This window comes from Mirounga angustirostris, unplaced genomic scaffold (assembly GCF_029215605.1).
Source record: "Mirounga angustirostris isolate CCGP_5_RB_7025 unplaced genomic scaffold, mMirAng1.0.hap1 SCAF_9, whole genome shotgun sequence".
Taxonomy (NCBI): Eukaryota; Metazoa; Chordata; class Mammalia; order Carnivora; family Phocidae; genus Mirounga; species Mirounga angustirostris.
In genome coordinates, this window is record NW_026991717.1 from 29510995 (window position 1) to 29533375 (window position 22381).

A 22381-nucleotide genomic window follows, 5' to 3' on the forward strand; every position below is an offset into this window, starting at 1 on the left:
AGTTTCTCACGTAATGATTTAGATGTTCTGGACTAACAGGAAGAGGGACCTGTGTGGCCTATGGGCAAGTGGGGGCGGGGGGTCCAGTTTGAAGTACAGGAGTCTCTGGTCATAGGGTATAGTGGTGTTGGCTGGGCTGTCCAGCTGGCAACGTTAGCCAGTCTCCTGCTTCCGTGAGGGCCCATCCTGCTGGCACTAATGAGGGGATGGGATGGTTAGGGAGTCCTCTCTTTCCGAGACCAGCCCACCGTGCTCTCAGAAAGCCAGGACTGTGCTTTTACTTCTGTTTTTGCAACACCTCCAAGGGGAGGGCATGTCCCGGGGGATTCCCATGGACCAGGTGGACAAAAAGGCTTCCCAGGCTTGGGTCCAAATGGCTGGGCCAGAGACAGATGTGTGTGCCTTCTGTGACTCCACACCGTGCCCCTATGGCAGCCACTGCTATTCACTCACTGGCTAGTCTTCACCTGAGTGTCCAGTTGAGAATGACATATGCCCTCAGTGGCTAATGAGGAGGGCCTGGGGGAAATGGTAGTTTCGCAGTGGGTAGTGGGTCCTTCCTTCATCAGAAGCTTCATGTAAATGGGGAAACAAAGTGTCCTGTCATCCTCTTCTCTGTCAGTCAGAGGTAGCGCTTTCAGGGTTGCCTTCCTGAGTGAATGAAGAAAGACTGCTGAGTTGAGGAATGCCCTGAGGAGTTGTTGCTTGGGGGAGGTGAAATCTTTGGCTTTGCCTTGGTTTTGGTCTGGATGCAGAGACTCCAGATCGGCTAAGGCTGGCAGGAGCTGCTTATCCAGACTTTGAGAACACCCCATCCCTCTCCATCTGTGGCTTGGTCCAGGTAGGGGCCTGGACTTTCCTCAAGAGCCCAGAGGGAAGGATTTGTGGTCAGTGGTGGTCTCAGACTGAGTGAGAGCCGCTGAGGCAGGGTCTCTGGCTAAAAGGGAACAGTGACCTCTCAATGTGTGAGCCCCTGAAAAACTTATTGCCCCTCTCGGGCCTCATCTGGGAAATGGGGAGATGATGATTCTGTGGTGCAGGCCTCAGCAAGTGGTGATGAGGTCCGAGGGAGGAAAGGAATGTGTGGATCTTTCCTGCTCCATCTGGATGTGCGAGGGCAGGAACAGTGATGATAGAAGTATGGCACTGGGTCCTCAGGAGACCCTGTGCGGGGGGTGGAGTTCTCACCCTTTTCAGATGAGGAAGCAGGCCTAGGGAGGCCAGGCCACAGTCCCTGGGCCACACACAGAGTGAGTGTTGGAGCTAGGATTGATCCAGAATCAGAACACACTGGGAAGACAGAAGAGCACTGGTACCAGATGACTCAGGTCAGACGTCCGGTGGCCAAAACCCGTAGTAGTGCTGAAGAGACTTTGAGCGAGGGGAGTGGTGTGGCCTCACTGTCCGCAACCCTGGCAGGAGGCACCCTCCAAGTTTGTCACCCCGGAGATCAACACCCAGAAAACCCAGGAGAGGCAGCAGCAGCAGCAGAAAGTAAGTGTGCCTGTGGGGCAGGGGCTCCAGGGTGAGAGCAGGGGCTCCCCCTCCCAGCAGGAGGCCTCCAAATCAAGAGAGGAAGGCCCTTCTTACTCCAGCCCTGACTCCTCTTGTCGCAGTGCCTGAAATCCTTCCTTAGAAGTGACCAGGAAGATGGTGTGTAAAGCTGGGTGCAGGATGGATTTGGGGGTAGGGAGGGGCCTGGGACCACACACCCTGTGATTGGCCAAAGTCAGGTCCTGGGAAGTGATTAGGAGTCTGGTGGTCTTGGAGGGTGAGGAGAGGGGGAATTGGGAGGAGGCTGCTGAGGGACATAGTCTGCTCCATGTGGGAACCCTGGGGTGGGCCAGGAGGCTGAGGGTGAGGAGTTTTCTGTGAAAGGCTGTGGGGGCTCCTGAGAGCAGGGCCTCATCCCACCCCTACCACAATGGCACAGGGTGTTGTCCCCTACCTTCGAACATTTCTCAGTGAACTGCTGATGATGCACCTGACCATGGAGGATTATCTGGAGGTGGGTGAGCCTGGGGACTAAGCAGGGAACCATGACTGAGGCTTGGGAGCAGAGAGCCCCTGTGCTGAGCCCTGAGCTGTCAGAACTTGGCAAAACTCCTCTCCTGAGAACCTCACAGCCACTCCTGTGAGCTGCTAAATCATGCCCATCTGAAGGGCGAGTGAAGGGAGACTCCGCATAAATAAGACATTGTTCTGGGTTCCCCAGGCTGGTAAAGCAGCAGACATGCCTGACTGCACAGTGCACAGGTTCTGACAGAGCTGGAATCAGCCTTTTCCTCATATGATGCCCCTTGGGAGAGAGCCAAGTCTGGCCCCTCCACGTCAGGAAGCATATAAGTGAGCAGTCCCTTCCTGCCTGAGGCCTCAGCCTCCTTGTATTATCATCAGAAAGGGCCGGGCTATAAGCTTCCTGAGCCTCTGTCCCCATGTGCCCCCTTCTTTGGGCCCAGAACCTGGCTAGAGCCTTGTCCCGTTTTCTGTATGTGCCTGGCCCCCTTGTGGGACCCGGCAGTAGTGCAACATGAGAAGGAGTGGGCATAGAGGGACTAGTAATGGCTATTGGGCTCTTTCCGATGGATTTTGATTGTCTGCCTTCCAGGGGGGAGAGATCAATCTCAGGAAAAGGAATGCGGTGAGCAGCTGTGGCACTTCCTGCGGGAGAGGTTGGGGAGTGGAAATCAGAGACCCCCACCCCCCAACAGATTGCTCCCTGGCTCCATCCCATGTTTTATGTTTGTTGGGCAAGTTTGATAGCAGAGAAGTAGAAGACCCAGCCAACTGACATTTGGGGGTGGGGGGAGAATCAAGGCAAACTTCCTTGAGGACGGGCTACTTCCACCTACCCTTGAGAACAGCTATGGCCTAGATGGAACTGAGGGAAGGAGGGTTCCCGTGTATGCAAAGACCCCGGACCTATCCCCTGTCCCAGTCCTCATCCCCCATGAGGCCTTGTCTGTATCCTGTCCTCCTCTCTGGCCCCAGGAATATGAAATAATGAGGGAGATCCTGCTGCTCCAGGTGGCCGCAGATAATTACAACCTCAACCCCAACGAGCAATTTGGGGCCTGGTTCCGAGACCTGGAGAGGCTCAGTGAGAATGAGAGGTGAGATGAGGCCAGGCAGGAGATGGGGGCGGGCAGTGGTAGACTCTCCCTGGTGGCCAGTCCAGAGAACCTGTGTGCATGGCTCCCTGGACAGCCCGAGACCTTGCTGCACGGTGACCCCTGGTGTACCTGGACTTTAGCTGCTGGTCAGACACTGGGAAGGACACCTTAGCTGTGGCTCCTGACCGGCTCACAGGTGTCACTCTGTCCTGTAGCTACATCCTGTCCTGCCAGCTGGAGCCCCGATCCTAGTCAGCCAGCAGAACTGGGAAGGCCCAGAAGAGCCAGCCATCGTCAAGCTCAGGGGCGAGTGAGTGTCCGGGCTGGCAGTGCCACCTCTCCCTCAGCTGTGGGGACACAGCTGGGATGCTTGGGGGTTCCAGGACCCCTGCTCTGAGGGGAAGGAGACCATTGGGAGGCTCTTCCTGTGGTCCCCTGAAGGCCAGGGGAAGAGACAATGATCCCACCCATCCCCCTGCCTTCTCTTCTCCAAGGCCCATACATAGTCATTTGGAGGGGTGATACTTAGTAAATGCCAGATTTAAATATTATTATATTAAAGTCCTGTTGCTTTGAAAGCCTGAGAGTTCTTATTTGATTCTTTTACTTCCTGCGCTAATTTAAATGATGAACAGATGCTCACGTTCCTTCTTGAATAAAGAAATCTTGCAGCTTACTGTATGTGTGAGAGAGGAGAAAGTCCATGCCACACTCTTACTAGTGAAGCGGCCCCCCATTCCCCTTCCTCAGAGGATATGTTCACTTCAGTGTTGCTCACCTGTGAGGAGCAGTGACAGTCCTCCAACCTCCCAGGGTCTAGAGGTTGAGGCTACTCTTACAGACATAGCAACAATCCCTGAAATTGGGAGTCTAACAATTTGCCAGGACCGCTTCCCGCCCCAGGACAGCGCCTACTTTTGCACACTTCGGAGGAAGAGGAAACATTTGTGGCTTCTCTTGTTGAGGTTTCTTTTGACAAGTTATTAAAAACTTGCAGTTCTCTAGCTCAACATCTGGAATGGCATCAGCACTAAGTAGGGAAAACCATGAAAAGAGACCAAAGGGCGCACATGAAAAGGACAAGGCCAGCAGATGATAATTTGTGACTAGCCTAAGGGCAGGCAGGACTTCCCATCCTCAGTCTCCCTCTAGGGGCTCCCTCCTCCCTCTACCTATATCTGAATCCTCCTGGGATATTTGTCCATGACTCCTGAATTCCTTTTCCTACTTGTCTTATATCTGGGATCAAGATTGTGATGCGTGTTTGGAAGCTACAGCTGGGCCTCCTTCCATAAACATTTATGCTATCTATGAATAAGATTTTCAGCATCCCCGCAGTTCTTATACAATTCTCTTTAAGGCAGAAATTCCCTCCATCGTTGCCACTCCTTCTTGGCTGGGACTTGCTGGATGTGGGATGGTTTCTTAGTTGCCAAAATCAGGTCCATATACATGGCCAGTGAGAATTCCCACATTCTCCCTTACTGGCCAAGATGACTTCTGGGTCCATGTGGTTCTGAAGTCCATGGTCTCAGACAGTCACAAGTGTGTCTACACAGCTGTGTTGTTACTGATCTGTCCTACATTGGTAGCTAGGCCCAAGCCCATGAATGGCTGCATTCTTTGCCATAGTTTAATGCTTTAGTGACGTCAAGGGGGGCAGGGGTGAGCCTTTCCTCTTGGCAAGATGAGGCATGAGAGGGGAGGGTGCAGGGAGTTCCATCACGGGAAATGCCATCAAACTGATGATCTATGGACATGCATGGGCACAGAACTATCAATTTAAATACTGAATTGCGTACAATCTGGGTGAAAAACAGACACTGTCCTGAGCTCACCTGAAGTTCCCACACCATGATTAGGAGTTAAAGTTTTAACGCAAAGAATTCTGAGAGGATAAATGTAAAATGTAATTCGTAAGTTCCTTTATTTAAGAAACATAGATCACGTTCTCTCTAAATCATTTTTTGTGTATTTAAGCTGTATCATATTTTAAATGTATTACCATTCTTACATTTTCAGATATTTTATAGATAGTATGAGTGCAGATTATGTTCTTGTGCACAAAAACATAACTGAATAGAGGGGATCTAATGTTCCACCCTATTCATTAGTTTTTCAGAGGACTTGGTAAGTGAGGACAACAACAACCGAAAACTAAAAAAAAAAAAAACAAAAAAAAACAAATTCCAACACAGTTTGATTCCTTCCTTGACAAAGCTCGAAGGCATTCCAGCTGTATAGATAACCACTTGATTTTTTTTTTAAGATTTTTATTTATTTATTTGACAGAGAGAGACACAGCAAGAGAGGGAACACAAGCAGGGGGAGTGGGAGAGGGAGAAGCAGGCCTCCTGCTGAGCAGGGAGCCTGATGTGGGGCCCGATCCCAGGACCCTGGGACCATGACCTGAGCCGAAGGCCGACGCTTAACGACTGAGCCACCCAGGCACCCCACCACTTGAGTTTTTGGAAGTGCCTCTAGACCATAATTTCAAAATGAGGACAAGCCAAAGATTTTCCACTTTCATCTTCTGCTTCAGTTATTTGTGATTGTGATCAAGTCCACATATTAGTGCCTCAAGGAGGACCTTACCCCAAGGAGAGCTGCTGTTCTCTGTATGTAATAGGTTAAAGATCCAGTGGAGAATGTGATGGCGGAAATGGGTGGCTCTTTTTCGGGAGCTGAAATGGTTACTGTCCTTATGTCATGGCACGGAGGCGATTCTTTTGAGATGACCCAAAAGCCTGATGACTCCCTTGTTCTCCAGGCCGTGGGGCTTCAGGGAGTGAGGCATGTTCCAGGCAAGAGAGTAGGCATGGCTAGAGCAGAGCATCACAGATGCAGTCAGCAAGAAAGCTGGGGCATTGAGATTTTTGAGTGATTCAGCAACCTGGCCAGGAGGAGGTGCCCATCCATTTCCTGCGATCCCAGAGCAGCCTGCGCGGCCCTGGAAGGCAGAAAGGCCATGCATGGCCACCCCAAACAGTGAGTTCTCAGCATCCTGCGCTACACCCGACAGCCAGCAGGGGGCGACGGACTCCACCCTTTAAGAGGAGGATGGCCCACGTGAGTGTTCCTTCAGAGGGCGTTCAGCTCATCCTCAGTGAGGTAATTTCCTCAGGAACTTCCCAGGAGGCTCGCCATGGCTTCAGGACTGCGTGGGGTGGCATCAGTGTGAGGCGAACACTCCCCTGTGCGCGCCACAGTGGCTAAGGAGGGGGCTGGGCCGCCACTTGTCTGTCCCAGAGGATTTTCTTCAGAGCCTGCCTTTTTTGGACTAGTCCCATGTGGGTTATTTTCTGCTTTCTCAGGTAATACCTTAACACTAGGGATTTTTACAACAGGATCTGTTCTTTAAGGGACGTGGTGGGTCAAAATAATGCTCTGGGGTTTTCTTATAGATTCGGGGTTGTTCTGGGGGGAGAAACCCCTGCACAGGTTCAGAGAGAGAGAAACACGTGGATGATGATGGTGATGATGATGATGAAAGGAATATACAAGATCTCAGGACCTTCCAGTCCAATGAGCTGAGGGACATGGGATGTACCTGGCAGAGATGTATGGAATCCACAGTCCTAAGGGTAAAAGTATAAAACTACATACCTCCCTAAATTAATTTTTAATGGTTAATTTTTCGTATAATGTGAAAGTATTTAAAAATATATATTTTTAAAAGATTTTATTTATGTATTTGACAGAGAGAGGGAGGGAGAAAGAGCACAAGTAGGGGAAGGGACAGAGGGAGAGAGTGAAGCCAGCTCTCCGCTGAGCAGGGAGCCTGATGCGGTGCTCCATCCCAGGGCTCCAGGATCGTGACCTGATCTGGAGGCAGACGCTTCACCGACTGAGCCACCCAGGTGTCCAAGAAGTATTTTATTTTATTTTATTTTATTTTATTATTATTTTTTAAATATTTATTTATTTGACACAGAGAGAGCACAAGCAGGGGGAGCGGCAGGCAGAGGGAGAAGCAGACTTCCACTGAGCAGGGAGCCGGATGTGGGACTCGATCCCAGGACCCTGGGATCATGACCTGAGCTGAAGGCAGACGCTTAACCGACTGAGCCACCCAGGCACCCGCCCCAGAAGTATTTTAAATATATTGAAAAAGTAAGTAGTAGGTGTATTAAAAGATGTTATTTTAAGATACGATATTTCAAGTATGTCAAAAGCAGAATTTGTTATAATTTTAGTTTCTTGGCTTTAAAAAGGAAGACAAATTATCCGTATTTAAAATATACTTCTTAGCTTGTTTTCAAAAGAGAGTATTTTGTATGTTTGACATTTTCTCATAATATAGTGGCGACCTTAAATATTTTTAAATATTAGCTCTTTAAACAACTTTACAGGACTCCAATGTGACTAGCGTGGTTAAAAAGTAATAATAAATCCAGGCCACTAGCATAGTTTTATAATAATGTACTAAGAAAATATCATGAATCAGTTTTAGAGGATCAAAACATAATGGTGATTTTTAATATACTAATACCTGCCTGCTGTTTAAAACCATTTAAGATGAAATATATCAAAACTTAAACCTTCAGAATATTAAAGAGCCAAGACAGTGACTGCTTTTTGTTAATTATATATAATTCATTGCTAATCATATTTCCTGCCATTAAAAATTCAAAATCTGAAGGCATTTGTTTTAATTTTGTGGATCTCCATCCAAAAGTGAAAATATATAGTCTAATTTCTTATTATAAGCCACTCTCCCATAAGAATTGATATTTTTATCCATAGATTCTCCATTGTCTATGTCGTTACTTCTCCCTTTTATTTTCTAAATCAGAAAGTCTGTTCCTATGTGTTGTTAAAAGCGTCCTGTTCCCTTGGGCAAATACCCACTAAGTAGTGCAATTGCTGGATGGTAAGGTAGTTCCAATTTTAACTTCTTGAGGAACCTCCATACTGTTTTCCAGAGTGGCTGCACCAGTTTGCATTCCCACCAACAGTGTAAGAGAGTTCCCCTTTCTTTGCATGCTCCCCAAGACCGGCTGTTTCTTGTGTTGTTCATTTTAGCCATTCTGATAGGTGTGAGGTGGTATCTCATTGTGGTTTTGATTTGCATTTCCCTGATGATGAGTGATGTTGAGCATCTTTTCTCGTGTCTGCTAGCTATCTGGATGTCTCCTTTGGAAAAGTGGCTATTCACGCCTTCTGCCCATTTCTTAACTGGATTATTTGTGTTTTGGGCGTTGAGGTTGGTATGTTCTTTATAACTAACTCTTTCTCAGATATGGCATTTGCCAATATCTTCTCCCATTCCGTAGGTTACCTCTTAGTTTTCTTGACTGTTTCTTTCCCTGTGCAGAAGTGTTTTATCTTGATGAAGTCCCAATAATTCATTTTTTGCTTTTGTTTCCCTTGCCTTTGAAGACGAGCCTAGCAAGAAGGTGCTGCGGCCGAGGTCAAAGATGCTGCTGCCTGTGTTCTCCTCTAGGCTCTTTTTTTTTTTTTTTTTTAAGATTTTATTTATTTATTCATAAGAGACAGAGAGAGAGAGAGAGGCAGAGGGAGAAGCAGGCTTCCCGCTGAGCAGGGAGCCCAATGTGGGACTCGATCCCAGGACCCTGGGATCATGACCTGAGCCGAAGGCAGACGCTTAACCATCTGAGCCACCCAGGCGCCCCTCCTCTAGGCTCTTGCTGGTTTTCTGTCTCCCATGTAGGTCTTTGATCCATTTGGAATTTATTTTTATGTATGCTGTAAGAAAATGGTCCAGTTTCATTCTTCTGCATGTGGCTGTCCAGTTTTCCCAACATCGTTTGTGGAAGAGACTGTCTTTTCCCCCATTGGATATTCCTTCCTGCTTTGTTGAAGATTAGTTGGCCATAGAGTTGAGGGTCCATTCTGTTCCACTGATCTCTGTCTGGTTTTGTGCTAGTAACCATACTGTCTTGGTGACTACAGCTTGGTAATGTAGCTTGAAGTCCAGAACTGTGATGCCTCCAGCTTTGGTTTTCTTTCTCAACACTCCTTTTGCTATTCGGGGTCTTTTCTGGTTCCATACAAATTTTAGAATTGTTTGTTCCAGCTCTGTGAAAAATGCTGGTGGTATTTTGACGGGGATTGCATTGGATGTGTGGATTGTTCTGGGTAGCAAAGACATTTTAACAATATTGGTTCTTCCAATCTATGAGCATAGAAAGTTTTTCCATTTCTTTGTATCTTCCTCAGTTTCTTTCGTAAGTGTTCTCTAGTTTTCAGAGTAAAGATCTTTTACCTCTTTGGTTAGCTTTATGCCTACGTATCTTATGGTTTAGGGTGCAATTGTAACTGTGATCAATTCCTTGATTTACTTCATTGCTGGTGTATAGAAATGCAACAGACTTCTGTGCATTGATTTTATATCCTACCAGTTTGCTGAATTCCTCTATCAGTTCTGGCAATTTTTTTGGTGATGTCTTTGGGATTTTGTACTCAGAGTGTCATCTGCAAAGAGTGAAAGTTTGACTTCTTCTTTTCCAATTTGGATGCCTTTTCTTTTTGTTGTCTGATGGCTGAGGCTAGGACTTCCAGTACTATGGTGAACAACAGTGGTGAGAGTAGACATCCATGTCGTTTTCCTGACCTTAGGGGAAAAGCTCTCAGCTTTTCCCTGTTGAGGATGATATTAGCTGTGGGTCTTTCGTATATGGCCTTTATGATGTTGAGGTATGTTCCCTCTATCCCTACTTTGTTGAGGGTTGTTTTTTTTTTCTTTCAAGAAAGTATGCCGTGTTTTGTCAAAAGCTTTCTCTGCATCTATTGAGAGGATCCTGTGTTTCATATCCTTCCTTTTCTTAATGTGGTGTGCCACGTTGATTGATTTGGGTATGTTGAACCACCCTTGCTGCCCAGGAATAAATCCCACCTGGTCATGGTGAATAATCCTTTTAATGTACTGTTGGATCCTATTAGCTAGCGTCTTGGTGAGAACTTTTTTTTCATCCATGTTCGTCAGGGATATTGGCCTGTATTTCTCCTTTTTGGTGGTGTCTTTGGTTTGGGGATCAAGGTAGTGCTGGCCTCATAGAATGAGTTTGGAAGTTTTCCTTCTGTTTCTATTTTTTGGAACAGCTTCAGAAGAATAGGTATTAATTGTTCTTTAAATGTTTGGTAGAATTCCCCTGGGAAGCCATCCGGCCCTGGACTCTTGTTTGTTGGGAGAGTTTTGATCACTGCTTCAATTTCTTCGCTGGTTATTGGGTCTCTTCAGATTTTCTATTTCTTCCTGTTTCGGTTTTGGTAGTTTATATGTTTCCTCCAGATTGCCTAATTTGTCGGCATGTAGTTACTCATAATATGCTCTTATAATGGTTTATAGTTTTGCGGCATTGGTCTTTCATTCATGATTTTATTTATTTGGGTCATTTCTCTTTTGTCTTTGAGAAGTCTGGCTTGGATTTTATCAATCTTGTTAAGTCATTCAAAGAACCAGCTCCTAGTTCTGTTGATCTGCTCTACCGTTTTTTGTGTTTTGTTTTGTCTTTATTTCTGGATCATTGATTTCTACTCTAATCTTTATTATTTCTCTTCTCCTGCAGGGTTTAGGCTTTATTTGCTCTTCTCTGTCCAGCTCCTTTAGGTGTAAGGTTAGCTTGTGTGTTTGAAACTTTTCTTGTTTCTTGAGAAAGGCCTGTATTGCTATATACTTCCCTCTTAGGTCTGCCTTTGTTGCCTCCCAAAGGTTCTGAACTGTCGTGTTTCCATTTTCATTTGCTTCCAAGTATTCTTTTAATTCTTCTTTAATTTCTGGTTGACCCATTCATTCTTTAGTAGGATGTTCTTTAACCTCCATGTATGTGTGGTCCTTCCAAATTCATTCTTGTGGTTGACTTCAAATTTCAGAGCATCGTGGTCTCAAAATATGCATGGTATGATCTCAGTCTTTTTGTACCAGTTGAGTTCTGATTTGTGACCCAGTATGTGACCTATTCTGGAGAATGTTCCATGTGCACTTGAAAAGAATGTTTTGATTTAAGATAAAATGTTCTGAGTATATCTGTGAAGTCCATCTGGTCCAATATGTCATTTAAAGCCCTTGTTCCTTGTTGATCTTCTGCTTGGATGAAGCAGAAGTTCCTTCTTCCTTCTTCCACTGTCCATTGCAGTGAGTGGGGTGTTAAAGTCCCCTGCTGTTATTGTATTATTATCAGTGTGTTTCTTTAGTTTTATTATTAATTGGTGTATATAATTGGCTGTCCCATGTTAGGGGCATAAATATTTACCATTGTTAGGCCTTCTTGTTTGATAGACACTTTTATTATGATATAGTGTCCTTCTTCATCTCCTATGACGGTCGTTGTTTAAAATCTAGTTTGTGTGCGTACAAATTGCCAACAGACACATGAAAAAATGCTCAACATCACTCAGCATCAGAGAAAGACAAATCAAAACGTCAATGAGATACCACCTCATACCAGTCAGAATGGCTAAAATTAGCAACTCAGGAAACAAATGATGTTGGTGAGGATGCAGAAATGGGGAACCCTCTTACACTGCTGGTGACAACGCAAGCTGGTACAGCTCTTCTGGAAAACAGTATGGAGGTTCCTCAAAAAGTTAAAAATACAACTATCCTAAGACCCAGCAGTTGCACTACTGGGTATTTATCCAAAGGATACAAACAGTGATTCAAAGGGGCACATGAGCCCCAATGTTTATAGCAGCAATGTCCACAATAACCAAAAGATGGAAAGAGCCCAGATGTCCATCGATAGACGATGGATAAAGAAGATGTAATTATATATATATATATATATATATATATATATATATATATATATATATACTCAGCCATCAAAAAGAATGAAATCTTACCATTGGCATCGATGTGGATGCAACTAGAGGGTAGTATGCTAAACAAAATAAATCTGTCAAAGAAAGACAAATATCAGGTGATTTCACTCATATGTGGAATTGAAGAAACAAAAGAGATGAACATAAGGGAAGCGATGGAAAAATAAAATAAGATGAACTCAGATTGGGAGACAAACCATAAGAAACTATTAACTCCAGGAAGCAAACTGAGGGTTGCTGGAGGGGGTGGTGGGTGGGGGGATGGGGTAACTGGGTGCTGGGCATTAAGGACGGCACTGGATGTAATGAGCACTGGGTAGTGTATACAACCGATGAATCACTAAATCCTACCTCTGAAATTAATAATACACTATACATTAATTAATTGATTTTAAATAGAAAATAAAACATAAATAAAACAAAATCTAGTTTGTTTGACATAAGGATTGCTACTTCAGCTTTCTTTTGGTATCCATTAGCATGATAAATGGTTGTCTACCCCCTCACTTTCAATCTGGAGGTGTCTTTGAATCTAAAATGAATCTCTTGTGGGCCCTCTTGTCCCAAGCTGCTTTCAGGATTTTCTCTTTATCCCGGATATTTGGAAGTTTCACTGTTATATGTAGTGGTGTTGACCTATTTTTATTGATTTTGAGGGGAGTTCTCTCTGCCTCCTGGACTTGAATGTCTGTTTCCTTCCCCAGATCAAGGAAGTTCTCAGCTATAATTTGTCCAAATAAACCTTCTGCCCCTTTCCCCACACTTCTTCTTCTGGGACCCCTATTCTTTGAATATTATTTCACTTTATGGTAACACTGATTTCTCCAAGTCTCCCTTCATGATCCAGTAGTTGTTTTTCTCTCTTTTCCTCAGCTTCCTTATTCTCCATCACTTTGTCTTATATATCACGGAATCTCTCTTCTACCTCATTTATCCTAGCAGTTAGAGCCTCCATTTTTTTTTTAATTTTTTATTGTTATGTTTATCACCATACATTACATCATTAGTTTTAGATGTAGTGTTCCATGATTCATTGTTTGTGCATAACACCCAATGCTCCGTGCAGAACGTGCCCTCTTTAATACCCATCACCAGGCTAACCCATCCTCCCACTTGCCCTCCACTCTAGAACCCTCAGTTTGTTTTTCAGAGTCCATCCTCTCTCATGGTTCGTCTCCCCCTCCGATTTCCCCCCGTCATTCTTCCCCTCCTGCTATCTTCCTCTTCTTTTTTTTTTTTTTCTTAACATATATTGCATTCTTTGTTTCAGAGGTACAGATCTGAGGTTCAACAGTCTTGCACAATTCACAGCGCTTACCAGAGCACATACCCTCCCCAGTGTCTATCACCCAGGCACCACATCCCTCCCACACCACCCCGCACTCTGGCAACCCTCAGTTTGTTTCCTGAGATTAAGAATTCCTCATAGCGGTGAGGTCATATGATACACATCTTTCTCTGTTTGACTTATTTCGCTCAGCATAATATCCTCCAGTTCCATCCACGTCGTTGCAAATGGCAAGATCTTATTCCTTTTGATGGCTGCATAATATTCCTTTGTGTATATATACCGCATCTTCTTTATCCATTCATCTGTCGATGGACATCTTGGCTCTTTCCACAGTTTGAGCCTCCATTTTCTACTGCATCTCAGTAATAACATTTGTAATTTCAGCCTGATTAGATTTTCATTCTTTTATTCCTACAGTAAGAGATTCTCTACCGCCTTTGTTTTTTTCAAGTCTAGTTAGTATCTTTATAATCATTGTTTTGAATTCTAGTTCTGACCTCCTCCTTATATCCATATTGATTAAATCCTTGGCAGTGAGTACTGCCTCCTGTTTTTTTCTTTTTGGAGGAGCTTCTCTGGCTCATCATTATGTCCAGAAAAGAATAGATGATAGACAGAGAAAAGACAAAAAGAACAACAACAACAACAGAAAAATACAGACAAAACAAACTAGAAGAAAATGGAAACAAAACAAAATAAGAAAAAAAAAATCAAACAAAGAGTAAAACAGAACAAAACAATAAACTAGACCCTGGGTATATTTTGGCTTGTTTCTTAAAAGAACCCAGATCCTGGGACATCTGAGTGGCTCAGTAGGTTAAGTGTCTGCCTTCAGCTCAGGTCATGATGCCCGGGTATTGGCATTGAGTCCCGCCTTGGGCTCCCGGTACAGCATGAAACCTGCTACTCCCTCTGCCTGCTTGTGCTCTCTCTCTCTGACAAATAAATAAAATATATATATTTTTTAAATAAAAGCTTTAAAAAAAAGAACCTAGATCCCAAAATAGTAAAGAAAAAAAATATATATATCATAAACATACAAAGTTAAAATAAAATACAATGCAAGGAAACAAAAGAGAATACATATATGTTATATATATAACGTATATATAAAATAAAAACTAAAGAAGAATTTTATTTTATTATTTTATTTTATTACGTTATGTTAGCCACCACACAGTACTTCATTAGTTCTTCATGTAATGCTCGATGACTCTTCATTTGCTCACCACACCCAGTGCTCCATGCAATACGAGCCCTCCTTAACAGCCATCACTGGGCTAACCCGTAAGAAACTCTTTACGATAGAGAACAGACTGAGGTTTGATGGAGGGAGGTCGGTGGGGGATGGGCTAGATGGGTGGTGGGCATTAAGGAGGGCACATGTCATGTTGAGCACTGGGGGTTAAATATAAGTGTTGAATCACTAAAATCTACTCCTGAAAACAATGTTACACCATGTGTTAACTAACTAGAACTTAAATAAAAATTGGGAGAAAAGGATGCCTCATGAGTTAAGAGGACACTTGTTGGGCAGGGGGGATAGAAATAGGGGAGCATGAGGGTCTCTCAAAGCCCCTCCTACAGCCCTGGAAGCCTGCAGGTCCTTCTCCTTTACCCCTGGGACTCTGGAGAGCCTCTATCATGCAGAAACTCAAATAAAGGTTCCTGTCTTGTTTGCTAGTGTTCCTGGCTGGGGTGCCGTACAGCTGCTGGCCTCCAGGAAGAAGGTAGCCTCCTGTGTCAGTGGTGCCCACTGAGGTTTTGTTTTTTCTGTTTTCAGTTTTATTGAGATAGTTGACATAAAGCACTGTATAAATTGGCGCCTGGGTGGCTCAGTTGGTTAAACGACTGCCTTCGGCTCAGGTCATGATCCTGGAGTCCCGGGATCGAGTCCCACATCGGGCTCCCTGCTCGGCAGGGAGTCTGCTTCTCCCTCTGACCCTCCTCCCTCTCATGCTCTCTGTCTCTCATTCTCTCTCTCTCTCAAATAAATAAATAAAATCTTTAAAAAAAAAAAAAAGCACTGTATAAATTAACACTGCCGTGTAGTATACTTGAGTGGCGCTAAGAGAATAAATCCTAAGACTTCTCATGACAAGGAAATACATAATTTTTTGGTGGGGATGTTAACTGAACTTAATGTGGTAATCATTACACAATACATGTGTGACCAGTAATTATGCTGTACACCTTAAACTTACACAGTACCAACTATACATTTCTTGAGCTACTGGAGCATCCAAGAGTCATACAGAGGTCTTTTTCGCTGTCCCCCTGCCCCAGAAACAACTTGCATCTCCTATTACTAGCATTCATCTCCACTATCTGAGTGCTCAAAAACACGAGGAGGGGTACAAGATCTTCCCGTTTATTCCTTCAGCAACTATGCACCAAGCACTCATGCTTTGCTAAGGAGCGCTGGTGGGCAGTGGTCCCTGCCTGCCAGGAGTTCACAGTCTCGGGGGGAGATAGACAAAAGCACCAAAACGTAGATGTGAAAAAAGAAAGAGCAAGTGTTGTGGTGAAAACAAAGTGGGATGCTGTGAGGGAGGACTGTGCAGGGTCTGAAAGGCCTCACTGGGGTGACATTGCCGATACCCAAATGACAAGAGGAAGCCGCTCTGCACAAGTCTTGGCGCCGTGTGTCAGGGAGAAGGCACCACTGAGACAGAGACTCACAGGCAAAAGTGGGTTTGATCAGAAAAGGTTAGAAAAGTGGCCAGTGTGGCTGGAGGGAGCCTTGGAGGAGAGAGGGGGTGGGCAATGTGGGCAGGGCCAGATTCTGGGGCCTCGTGGACTGTGTTAGTTACCATTTCCTCTCTGACTACCTTGCCCCAATACCTTGCATTTTAAAGCTACAAATATTTAATATCTCACCATTTGTGTGGACCAGCTGTCCAGGCATGACACCCCCTGTGTCTCTGCCTCAGGATGTATCACAAGGTTGGGGCTGTAGCCTCATCTAAGGCTGGACTGTGGAGGATTTGCTCCCAAGTTCACTCACAGAACTCACAATGCAGTTTCAACAGAGAGACTGAGTTCTTTCCCATCTGTCAGCTTGGGCACTCCCTTGTTTCTCTTCTATGTGAGCCTCTAACGGGGCAGCTCAAAGCATCAGGGCCTGATTGCCTGGGGATATGACAAAGAGAGCAAGTCAGAGAGAGAGGGAGAGAGAGAGCGCGTGCCAGAGAGAGGAAACACAAGCGATGGAGTGAGAGGAAAGAGAGTGTTTTTGGCATTTTGTCTCAAATTTAGACATCCCATCACGTTGGCCATATTCTGTTGGTCAAAGCCCAGTTTCTAAATGCTTAGTGGTTACACCGGGATGTGTATACCAGGGGTGGGGATCACTGAAAGCCATTGTGGAGGCAGTCCACCCCATAAGCTGTGATGACGATCATGGGTCTTATCCTTTTTTTTTTTTTTTTTTAACATTTTTTATTTATTTTACGGAGAGAGACACAGCGAGAGAGGGAACACAAGCAGGGGGAGTGGGAGAGGGAGAAGCAGGCTTCCCGCGGGGCAGGGAGCCCGATGCGGGGCTCGATCCCAGGACCCTGGGATCATGACCTGAGCCGAAGGCAGACGCTTAACGACTGAGCCACCCAGGCGCCCCGGGTCTTATTCTAAATATAACAGGAGACAATGGAACAATTTTACGCCAGAGGATAACAATATCTGAATTTACATTAATTTCATCTCCCCCCCCCCCCCCCGCCCGTGGCTCTGACCTGAAAATGAGGCAAAGTTGGAAGTGACTTTTTCAATACTATACTGCTGGAACCCAGGTCTGCTTTGAGTGGTGTTCCAACCCCTTCTTGTAATTCTTCAATCACTAAATTGTGTCATAGATACATATGACACCATCCCCCAGGTGTAAGAGATATTATCTCAGATACAACTGTTGAGGTCCCTAGGAAGTAGGTTCTAGCCTCATCCCCTTTGTGAAGGTTTGGAGACTGGGGAAGACCTGAGAGGCACAGTGATTTTCCCAGGGCAAAGAATAGGTAAGAAAAAGGAGGCCCAGATTCAGCTCTGTCTTCTCAAAGCTAGGATCTTCATTACATTTTCAGGGATGTGTGAAGAGGGATGTTTTGACTAATTTTGTGTGGTTAAGCAGTTGGCATGGGGGAAGAGGAGGAGCAGTGAACAGCCCATAGGGCACTTTGGATAAGTCTGATTGAAAGGAGGGGCCCGGGTAACAGAATCTTCAAAAAGTGACCTCACTTCTTTGTGGTCATAGACCTCAACAGAACTTAGAACTGTGGTAACCAAGGACCTACATTCTAGAGATAGCCCCTATCCAGCTCACTTGACTGGAGACAGTCAGGAGAGCAAGATGTTTCAATGTTGTTTCTCTGGTAGCAGAAGATCTGGGCTCAAGAAAGCTCAGAGTGAGAATCTTTTTAGTCGCTGTAGACACTGGCTCAGCCATCAGTCCCGACGCATCCGGTCATTTTGGAGAAGGCACCGAAAGGTAACACAAAGGAGCCCAAGGCAGGCCAATTCAGGCTGGGACAAAATTGTGATTCCACCTGAGCAGCGCCGCACCTCTCGTCCCTCATCGTGTGTGTGTGTCTTTGTGTGTGTGTGTCTGTGTGTCTGTGTTGGGGACAGAGGAGGCAGGACTCAGGGTTGAGTCCTTCCTGGGCAGAAGCTGATTGTTAGGTGTTGGAAGCCTGGTGGGTCTTTCGTGTTTATACCTCGGTCACGGCTGGTGCATGAGAAGGTGAGTTCTTCTACCCATGTTAATCCTGAGCGCTACAGGTTTTATCTTGTTTCCTCTCTGGGTAGAGTTCTTTGCAGATGCCCTACTCTGCCCCAAGGGTGGAACAGATTTTCTCTTGAGAGTATCCCCCAGTGGCAATGTCCAGACGTGTCCTTTATTCCTCCTGGCCAAGCTATTAGGCACTGTCTTTGCAGAACTCAAACCAGGAGATCATCGAGGAGCTGGCTGATGGGTTCAACTACTCCATCTCCCTAGACAAGGGGCAGATGCACCGGGACACCAAGAAGGGCCGACATTGGTCTTGGGTAAGTGTAGGCACAGAGGAGGTTACAGGTTACCACAGCCGGGACTGGGGTGGGCCCAGAACCCGGACTCATATCTGGCAACTACCCGAGACCATTCCAGGAATGTGGCTACTCCATATCCTTCCTGTCGCTGTCAGGAGCTGACCAAGCCTCAGGTAATTTAGTGGGAATGTCATGCAGCCTATCTTTAAATGGTTCTCCGTTCTGATGTGCATGATCTTGAGCAACCATATGAAATCCCTAATCCTCTCTTTCCCAGTATCTACAGTGGGCAAGTTTGTTGATGACTCACTGGGATAATCCTCTTAATATGGGATGTTAATACAGAGAGGTGCTATGGTTTTCAGCTAACAAAATGCCTTGGAGGTATCAATTATTTATCATTCCCCCAAATAAAAATGTACTTTTATTTATTTATTTTATTTAAAAACTTTCCTTTTTTAATTTAAATTGTATTTAGTTAACATACAGTGCAATATTGGTTTCTGGAGTGGAATTCGGTGGTTCATCACTTCCATACAACACCCAGTGCTCATCACAACAAGTGCCCTCCTTAATATCCATCACCCATCTAGCCCATGCCCCCCACCCACCTCCCTCCATCAACCCTCAGTTTGTTCTCTATCGTTAAGAGTCTTTTATGGTTTGTTTCCCTCTCTCCTTTCACCCCCCCTTCCCATATGTTCACCTGTTTTCTTTCTGAAATTCCACATATGAGTGAGATCATATGCAAAATGCACTTTTAAAGCCTAGAACATTTTATGGTATAGGCACTCAGGTCCCTCTTCTTGCACTAGTTCATGAGGTGGTGGGACTTTCCAGCCTGAGCTCCAGACCCTGATGTTCCTGGTGGCTCATGGTGATGCTGCTGATTATATGTTCCTCTTGTCCACCAAGTGTGAAAAGGAGTCCACACTGTGCCTGGATGAGGCCTGCACAATGCGGACGCTCCAGGAAGGCACAATTCAAATGTTAGAGTCCCTGGTACCAGCATACCCAAGTGAAAACATCTCCTACATCACCACATTCCTGGACCCCTACCAGGCCTTCACCAGCTCCCAACAGATCCTGGGCCATTTTTTTAAAAGGTGAGTGCCTGCTCCCTCCATAGCATTATGGTGAGTCTCCTGCCTACTAACTGTGTGTCTGGGGAATGTCAACATACCTCTCTGCACTGCACTTTGCTCTTCTGAGAAGTAGGGTGGGAAAAGAATAAACATGACAGAGTTATTGTAGGCAATCATGGGATAATAAGCCCATGGTAGGTGCTTACCTGGTACGTTGCTCTGCAGATAGGACTGCTGGACATGCTGGGCATCTTCATGTTTGTTATTTCTCTGTCCCTAGTGGAAGAGTTCTCTGCCTTGCCCTTCCCTGGCCTGTGGTTTCTGTGAGCTTGGAAAGCACATGGAAAGCAACCCAGTTTCCCAACTGCAAAGAAATTTTGAGATTCCATCCAGCTATTCCTGGTCCTTGTCTTTGGTGTAGCCAGATGAGGTCTCTCTGAGGGCAGGAAGAGGAGCTCCAGTCCCACTCAGATGTGTGGGAAGGTTCTGGTTGAGATTCATGCATTCAACAATACATATTAAACACATGCAGACATTTTGTAGACACTAAGATAATGCAACGGCTGAAGCAGACTCAATCCTTGGGCCTCAATTCTAGTCTGAGAATCAGAGAGTCACACTAGATGTCATAAGCCGTTGTGTTCCCAGTACATTAGATGTGATGCCATCATGACCTCCTGTAGATACAGACGCTCCTTCCCATGTTCAGACGTGGAGGAAGGAACAGAAGAACCACTGAAAAGGTGAGTAGTCCTTGGGCCTAGAAGCAGAATGGGATAGTAAGGGAGTCCCTGGGGAGGGACTGGTAGTACCCTCATCTCACACATGTTTGATTCCCATGGAGGGCTGAGGTCTGAGGGCTTCCACCGCCTGAGAAAATGAGTCAGAGAGCTGTGGATGGGGTCCTAAGGCCTTGGGAGGCAGAGGGGAGGCTAAGCTGAGTCAGACCCTGAGCGATTCATCGTTTCCAGTCCGATCTTCTGCTCCCTGCCCTGTCCATATCCATCTCTCTTGACCACTACCCCTGGGGCCCAGAATAATCGGTGTGGTAAGCAGCCTGCTCACAAATATGCCATAAACCTCAGTCCTAATGCTCATGTGCATGGAAGATGGGGTAGGCCATGCCCAGGCCCTTTGGGAGACAAGTGTCAGTGGAAGGATGGGCCTCACAAGGCTCTCTTTAGATGTGCCCCTGACCATGCCTTCCATTGCAAAACATGGCCACAGAGTGTTTGGGGGTGAGGTGGGGCCATCCTTTGGTGCCCGGACACAAGGAGGGGGATGTGGAAGCATGGTGTGGAAAAAAAGGACGGGCCTCTGACTCTGTTCCACACATGACTTCCCCCAGGGCCCTCTCGCCCATGCTGCACAGCTGGGCAGATCAATACTTACAGGAGGACTGGCAGACCCTGCACCATCCTTGGTTAAAACTGATGGTGGCATACATACACGCCAGCTTGCCTGGCTTAGACCTGAAGTGCTGTGACCCACTGTCCATGGTCCATTTGGAACATCTAGGGCCCACTGAGGCAGAAAAAGAGGGTAAGGGGGACTTCAGTCTGGGAAAATATCTAGGGTGGGCTTCATGTGCTGGGTATTCCCTTAAAGGCAGTAGGATCCTTCCTGTTTTTGGAAAGACACATGGAAACTCCGTTACATTGTGGAACTCTTCTCTTTATCCTCTTCAGTGCCAGCTCCAGAGCCCCAGCCTGCTGCAAAGTCAGAACAAAGGCCAACTCTGGATTTAGAGCGTGTTCCAGCTCCATTTTTACTACCGCCTTTAGTGATGGAGCCACCATCAACGGCTCCAGTATTGGAGCAAGAGCAAACATCAGCTCTGGCACAAATGCCAAGCCCTGAGCCGGAGTCAGCTGGATGTTCAGCTATATTCAGAATTTGCTTTCCACCTCTGAAAGTAGATACAGAGCCAGCTCCAGCCTCAGAGGCCTCATGCCCCTGGCATGTGACCAGTGAGAACAGTCCAGCTGAGGAGAAGCGTGAGCTCATGGCCTTCCCTCCCCAGCTGGTGGCAGAACAATTAACAATAGTAGATGCGGTGAGCAGCTGGTTTCTTGTCGGGGGGTGGGGGAAGGGATTCCCTCTGCCATCAGTTGCCCCAGACCTGCCTTTTCCTGATCTGGACTCTTATGACGTGGGTCCAAATCCCAGTCCCACCACTTGCCATTTGTGTGACTTGGGTAACTTTCTTAGCCTCTGAGCCTTTGCTATCCACCATAGTCAGTAGAGATGGACACCAATAGCACCTGCTGCAAAGATATTGACTGTGCAGATTAAATGAGGTAGAACAGATAGAAAGCTGGGTAGGGCCCAGCCCAGTTGGTGGGGAAGGAACACTCACTGTGTGCAGCCAGGTCCATGGGTTGGCACCCATCTGCCCAGGAGGCCCAGCAGCCTCAGCACTTATTAGGCACCTGATGTGTACTTAATTCGAAGGAGGACAAACAAGGCCATGGTTGTAGCTGTCACAGGAGAATACGCATCTCAGTAGAAAGAGCAGAGGGTGATCAGGATGGGTGAAAGATGCCCTCTTGGGAAGAACCAACTTGAGCCACCTTCTGGAATCTTAGAGTTAGTGAGGATGGACTGGAGGCAAATGAATCCTTCCTTCCCCACCAGTATTGGGTCCTGAGTCATCCCATGCTGTATGCCCTCAGTAGACAGAGAACAAATCCTGGGGACCTCCACAAGGCTCAGACATTTCCTCAGCTTCCTGAGCTCCAGGTCTGACCAGTGACTCCTGCCTGGGCCTGTGGGGGACTGTGGACACTGAGCTGGGCTGTGGCAGTGCCAGGTGACACTCTCCTTGGTCCCCAGGAGCTATTCAAGAAGGTGGTGCCCAGTCATTGCCTGGGCTCCACCTGGTCCAAGAGGAACAAGCCTGGCAATGAGCACCTGGCACCCACAGTCCGTGCCACCATCACGCATTTCCAAAGTGTGACCAGCTGTGTCCTCACCACCTGCCTTGGGGACCCGAGCATGACTGCCCAGCACAGGGCCAGGGTAGTGGAGCACTGGATCCATGTGGCCCAGGTATGCTGGGGGAGTTCCAGTGGAGTCCCACTCTG

The 22381-nt window shown here is 46.3% G+C and overlaps 2 protein-coding genes across 2 annotated transcripts in view; both read left to right on the forward strand.

Annotated features, from left to right (window-relative positions):
• LOC135361541 (uncharacterized) overlaps positions 1–22381 on the forward strand; it is a 71043-nt gene that overhangs the window by 43000 nt on the left and 5662 nt on the right. The window contains exons 19-24 of the mRNA XM_064570066.1: positions 18118–18228; positions 19126–19316; positions 19979–20038; positions 20644–20837; positions 20984–21351; positions 22131–22346. Of these exons, the coding sequence (XP_064426136.1) occupies positions 18118–18228; positions 19126–19316; positions 19979–20038; positions 20644–20837; positions 20984–21351; positions 22131–22346 (1140 nt within the window). The remainder of the gene's footprint in view (positions 1–18117; positions 18229–19125; positions 19317–19978; positions 20039–20643; positions 20838–20983; positions 21352–22130; positions 22347–22381) is intronic.
• On the forward strand, positions 1678–3691 carry LOC135361543 (ral guanine nucleotide dissociation stimulator-like). Its single transcript, XM_064570068.1, has 4 exons — positions 1678–2008; positions 2609–2641; positions 2992–3113; positions 3329–3691. The coding sequence occupies exons 1-4, from the start codon at positions 1925–1927 to the stop codon at positions 3363–3365; spliced, it is 276 nt and encodes a 91-aa protein (XP_064426138.1). The 5' UTR covers positions 1678–1924; the 3' UTR covers positions 3366–3691.